Source organism: Gigantopelta aegis, chromosome 3 (genome assembly GCF_016097555.1).
Source record: "Gigantopelta aegis isolate Gae_Host chromosome 3, Gae_host_genome, whole genome shotgun sequence".
NCBI lineage: Eukaryota > Metazoa > Mollusca > Gastropoda > Neomphalida > Peltospiridae > Gigantopelta > Gigantopelta aegis.
In genome coordinates, this window is record NC_054701.1 from 43,213,208 (window position 1) to 43,219,608 (window position 6,401).

The 6,401-nt window shown below is 35.8% G+C and overlaps 1 protein-coding gene across 5 annotated transcripts in view; it reads right to left on the minus strand.

Annotated features, from left to right (window-relative positions):
• LOC121368077 overlaps nucleotides 1-6,153 on the minus strand; it is a 72,498-nt gene extending 66,345 nt beyond the window's left edge. For 2 of the 5 annotated variants that reach the window (XM_041492612.1, XM_041492608.1), the window contains exons 1-3: nucleotides 5,532-6,128; nucleotides 3,405-3,473; nucleotides 116-220 (exon numbers count right to left, since the gene is read on the minus strand). In XM_041492612.1, the coding sequence (XP_041348546.1) occupies nucleotides 116-220; nucleotides 3,405-3,473; nucleotides 5,532-5,700 (343 nt within the window). In that variant the 5' untranslated portion in view covers nucleotides 5,701-6,128. Of the gene's footprint in view, nucleotides 1-115; nucleotides 221-3,404; nucleotides 3,474-5,531 lie in introns of all 5 variants that reach the window. The other 3 variants (XM_041492610.1, XM_041492609.1, XM_041492611.1) reach the window with 3 other exon arrangements.
• Nucleotides 6,154-6,401: the final 248 nt, after the last annotated feature.

Genomic DNA, 6,401 nt, shown 5'->3' on the forward strand with positions numbered 1-6,401 from the left:
GCCATGATTTAAGACTATCTGCGGCCATCTACGGCGATCTGCGGCGAACTGCGACACACTACAGACTTGTTGGGAACCAGGCTTATTTGTGAAACGCAATGAAATGTATAGTTACTTGATTGTTTCCTGTATCTACTAGCAATAGTGAATTGTGGAGCTCTCTCGTGGGTTGCATCTATATCAGGCGTGTCGTATGCACCAGGACCAGGTTGTCCGTCACCTTGTAGGGGAAAAATTAATAATAATAATATTATTAATAATAATAAAATAAAAACATGTTTAAAATCAAGGTCAAGGTCCGAGTCCTCGTTCGTATAGTTATCGCTGGCATAGAATGGTTTGTAGGTAACGAGTACGTTTCCTAGCGGCGGTGTAATTCATATGGTCAATAGACTTCTACGCCACAGGACCAGGGCCCCGTTCCACGAAGCGATCTTAGACCTAAGATCACCGTAACTGCACAGCTAACATATGCACTTAAGGTGATCTTGGCGCTAAGATCGCTTTGTGGAACGAGGCCCTGGCCGGCATAGATGGTGTAGTAGATAACGAGTACGTTTCCTAGTGGCGGTGTTATTCACATGGAAAATAGATTTCTACGCCAATGGACCTAGATGCTGTTAATTTACTATTAATATTTTAAAATGTAATTATTATTTTTAATATGATTAATTTCTTATCATTATTACACATTTACGCATATATTATTGCATGAGCGAGAGTTTCGTACAGAAACGAGTTTGGGAATTTTGTACTCCGCGAGCGAGGGGTGTAAAAGAATTTCCAAACGAGTTTAATACGTTTCGTGTGGTACTCCCACGTGTACTTTATAACAAACGTGAAATATAATTGTAATTTTTTTTTTTTTTTTTTTTTTTTTCCATTGTGAGTTATCCAGGGGTTAAACCTAGACTACATAATTAGGAGAAGCTAATTGTTCGTGGTCGTGCAAACAATGCTTGGCCATTTCTCTTGTACGAAGTATAATTTTAATTTCTTTTTATCTCATAATTATTGTAATTGATAACCACCCGTATAGTATTGTTGGGGAAAACTCGGTATATGATTTGTCGTTTGGACAATGGGTAGTATCGCAGGCTATTTATTTATTTATTTATTTATTTATGTTTCACAATGAGAAACTCCGCTGAGTTATGACACCCTAGAGAGATGAGTGACCCTAGCGTAAGGTTGTTGGCCGCTGTAAATACGACACCGAGTTTGTCCCATTGTAATTACAATAAAGAAAGGTAAAAAAAGACAAAGAAATCGTAAACAAATTCATACTTAGTACAAAAGAAATGATCAAGATTTGTTTGCACGACCACGAACAGTTAGCTTCTTCTAATTAATCACTGTAGGTTTAACCTCAGGGTAACCGACAATAGTTTGAAACAGACAGCGCCGGACGCATGTTTCGCAGAACTCTCATTTTCATATCATCACAATCATCAGCATACCAGTGACAGAGCCTAGTTGTTAAACACCACGATGTAGTTTTTACAATTAGAGCGATTTTTTTTATAATTGTATTCAGACATTACTTAAAGTCGCAGACCCTAGTTTCAACTCGTAAATATGGACACTGAGTTTAGTTAAAGGAACATACCCTAGATTTAACCCGCGAAAGTTAACACTAAGTTTAGTTAATCTACAAACTGGTAACACATTTGGATAAAGTTACAATTGAGTGAAATATGAGTCTGTGACTTTGAAAAGGTGAAATACCCTCTAAAAATAGACTAAAACTCGACTCCATAGCTGTTACTTCTCAGACGCACGTGCGTTTTTAAAAATATGAGAAATGCATTTTGTGATATTAAAAACACCAGGATGTCCAAAAACACTTCGAATGTACGGAAATTGATAATCTAAGCAATAAAATCTAAGTAAAGTATTATTTAAGTTACCAAAAACGGTTATAATAGACAAAAATATGCGTTAGTGTTTAAAAACTAGGGTATGTCCCTTTAATCTACAAACTTGTAACACACTTGAATAAAGTTACAACAGAGTCAAACAAGAGTCTGTAACGTTAAAACCGGAAAATATCCTTACAAAAATAGACTAGAACTCTAATCAATAACCGCTACTTCACAGACGCACGTGCGTTTTTAAAAATATGAAAAATGCATTTTGTGATATTAGAAATAACAGGATGGTCAGAAACACTTCGGTTCATCTAAACAGTAAACTATAAGTAATGTTTGATTTCAGTGATCATAAATGGTTCTAACATTGAAACATGTGCTGTTGTGTTTAAAAACTAGGGTCTGTCCCTTGTATTGTTTACATTGTCCGTACATTCTAAGTTTTCTGGTTACCCTGGTGTTTCTAATACCACAAAATACTTTTTTTTTAAAGAAATAATGGTTATAAAGATGAGCTCTTGTCTATTTTGAAGGATAATCCCCCGGTTCAACGTCACATATTCTTACTTATTCACATAGCAATGAAATATATTGATCTACAAAAACAAAACCATAAAAGTGATTTTCGGTGAAATCATATTCATATTTGTATGAACAAATTCATGATTCAATTATCCCCCTTGTAAATTATTACGTTTTAATTATTGAGGCCAGTGTCGCTTCTTCGTGTTTAAGTTTGATGATTACCAATGCATTTGATCGTATTTGAAAAAAAAGAGAGAAGTAATTTAAACAATTGTACCTATAAAAATGGATATGAAGTGCAATTACGATAACATATCTAAAACTGATTGAATATGAAGCTAAATAATGACAAAGTGTTTTGTCGTTGAGTGTAAATTAAAGTTAAACTTGGCGTTCGATTCGTTTTGTTTTTCTGTGTTTTGTGGGAGGATCGCTTTGTCAGGTATGTTTGCACAGAAGAATTATTAATTATTAATTTAATAAATTAAATAAAGGTAATTTTTTTATTAATATTTATTTTTAAAAGTCCATAGTCAAGTACATTTTGTGGAAAAGTTCTAACGGAACAAATATATATATTATGGCGATTTCGATAGGATAAGCGAAATATATTAACAAAAAGCAACATAATTGTCGTCATTTCGCTATTATTATTGTCATATTCATTATCATATTATCATCACTTTGTCACACAATATCTTTATTAATATCATCACTATATATCTAATGGCGACTTACACAGGCTTTATTAATATCATCACTATATATCTAATGGCGACTTACACAGGCTTTATTAATATCATCACTATATATCTAATGGCGACTTACACAGGCTTTATTAATATCATCACTATATATCTAATGGCGACTTACACAGGCTTTATTAATATCATCACTATATATCTAATGGCGACTTACACAGGCTTTATTATTATCATCACTATATATCTAATGGCGACTTACACAGGCTTTATTATTATCATCACTATATATCTAATGGCGACTTACACAGGCTTGTTAAGGGTTTTCCTCCAGGCGGGACGATATACTCTCCCATGGCATCTCTCGGGGTAGGAGCTGAAATAAAGCAACCATGTAATCTACAGGCATTATTATGTTATGTCCCCTCGGGAGGCCCATTGGACTAATTTTTTTTTCCAGCCAATGCACCATGACTGGTATATCATAGGCCGTGGTATGTGCTATCCTGCCTGTGGGACGGTGCATATATAAAAAGATCCCTTGCTACTAATGAGAACAGTGTAGTTGGTTTTCTCTCCGAGATTATATATCAAAATTATCAAATGTTTGACATCCCATAGCTGATGATTAATAAACCAATGTGCTCTAGTGGTGTCGTAAAACAAAACAAAAAAACGTTTTATTATATTATGTTACGACACGTTACGTTACATTACGTTACATTACGTTACACTATGTTACGTTACGTTATGTTATGTTTTGTTGTTATTTTTATGTTATGCTATGTTATTTTATCTTATGTTGTTGTGTTGTGTTGTGTTGTGTTGTGCTGCGCTGTGCTGCGCTGTTCTGCGCTGTGCTGTGCTGTGCTGTGCTGTGCTGTGCTGAGCTGTGCTGAGCTGTGCTGAGCTGTGCTGAGCTGTGCTGCGCAATGCTATGCTATTCTACTCTATTCTGTGATATTTCATTTTATTTTATTTTATTTATACATTTTGGGAAACAGAGTGGCGAGAGACAATGTTGTTCCAATATTGTTCACATGGATGGGTGGGTGGGTTGGCTGGGTGCAATTATTTTATAAACCCATCGCCCACAAATTTCATTTAAATTAAGTATATGTATGTATGGGAGGAGGGGGTGGTGGGCTGGTATGTGGCTGACTCATTAGACATAACATAATTATTACACTACCCCCATGTGATAAATTCTGGGAAAAACCCTTAATACAAAAGTGCACATAAAATATCAAATATGGAAATCAGTGCCCAACATCAAAACCCGTAGAATCTACTGTCTTATATATGAGAAAATGCATATGAAAAATATCTTGATGTAATTTCCATACGAGTAGTTTCCACAGTGGAGCGGTCTCACCAAACCCCCTTCCCTCACGACAGCGTGTAGAAATAACTATATGCTAGACCAGGGATGTGAGAGGGGCTGAAAAAAAAAGGTTTACTGCGGCCGGGGTCCAGGGACCGCTGAAGGGCCCCTGAAGGAAAATTGGTGTTTGCAACCCCTGGAAGTGCCAAAAATTGCATTCAATGCTAGCAAATCTAAACTGGTTATAACTTATACGGCACACATCATAAACTTGAAACCGTGAAAACATCCAAATGAACCTTGTGTGGTCAACAGTATTGAACATCATGTTTTTGTTGGGGTTTTTTTAGACGAAATTGGAAAATTGCATTTACGCGTTTCCGCATAGCTCTCACATCCCTGTGCTAGACACAAAATAGCTTCAATTTAACGTTTGCTTTCCATCCGTTAGTGTTATGTTTACACTTCTTACGTAATTCACACCCGCATGACATCACATCATTTGTTAGATAATATTATCTTACTTTTTTACGTAATTAAATCTTCGTTAATTGTCTCGTTATACCACCGAACATAAGGGACTTTATTACACCCAGACCGTTAGGCAACGGCATATGGGGAAACATGTACATAGAGAATAAAACATACGTGGCCGTTAGATACCATTTATCTCACAACGAGTTGTTTTAAAATGTATCTAACGAGCGAAAGTTTGATACGTTTTTAAACAATGCGTTTTAGAAACAACAAACATTTTCTATTTTTATATGCACAGAATAGAATAGATATTTAACGACACCCCAGCACGGGGGCGATGGGGGGCACGTGCCTCCAACTTTTTTTTACATTAATGTTTGCCATTGTAACCAAAATCTGATATAGAGTTTGTACCCGATCCGTCAGTGCTCCCTACCCCACCCCACCCCCACTCCTAAAGTCGTTCCTACGGGCCTGAAAGGTCGGGGTATGTTCTGGATAGGGGCAGAACTTAATATTAATTCTAACTTTCAGTAGGTGTTGTACCCTCCGCTTCTGACACCTATGCTACAAACTAAGAAGAAATAAATGTAGGCCTAAAGTTTTGAAATACAAATTCTAAAAAATGCTTACGCTTTGGACCAATAGGCCTATTGGTTTTCTTTGCCTCCGAGTCTGTCGTGTTCGTGTTTCTATGCATCACTTTCTGCATTTTCACCATAACCTCATCCACAGTATTAGGCCTACTCGCTATTACTGATGATTTCTTCTCAAAAAGCGACTCGAAAGATAGGGTCGACATAGATTTTGTTTTCTTTTACTCTAAAACAAACATTCAAATCACTGTCAAATCTATGACGTCATTGCGTAACTTTTAAGTTTTCGTTGGCATTAACGACTTTATCATTTCGAAGATACTAATAGATTATTACTGTATTCATTTATTTAGGGTATAATATCACTGTGTTTTGTTGATAACTACACAGAGAATACTAAACAGGTTCCCGTGTGAAACTGTTTATATTACCTTGGGTGTGTTTTCAATTGTACTTCACAAGCGAAAAAGCGAAAGCGACTGATATATGATTAAACACACACAAGATGTAATATAAACTGTCTCACACGTAAACGAGTATAGTATTTTATGTATTACACCGCACACCAATGAACAAAAAATCGCACAGAATGACATCCAAAATAACTAAACAAGACATTGAAAAAGATTAAAGACCGTGAAAATGACGTCGCTTACCAAATGACGTCATTTAGAAAAATGACGTCATGGTGTGGGCACTTCATTTAGCTATTTATCAATGGAATTTTGCATTCCTACGCCACACATCAGATTCTATTAATGAAGTTTACACAAACAATATTATAACCATATTCAAGGCTAAACCAAATTATTAAAATATATATTTTGTTAAATTATGCTGCTGACATTAATAATTATAAGAATTGACAGCAAGCAGTGGCGGATCCAGAAAATCCATTTAGCGCGGG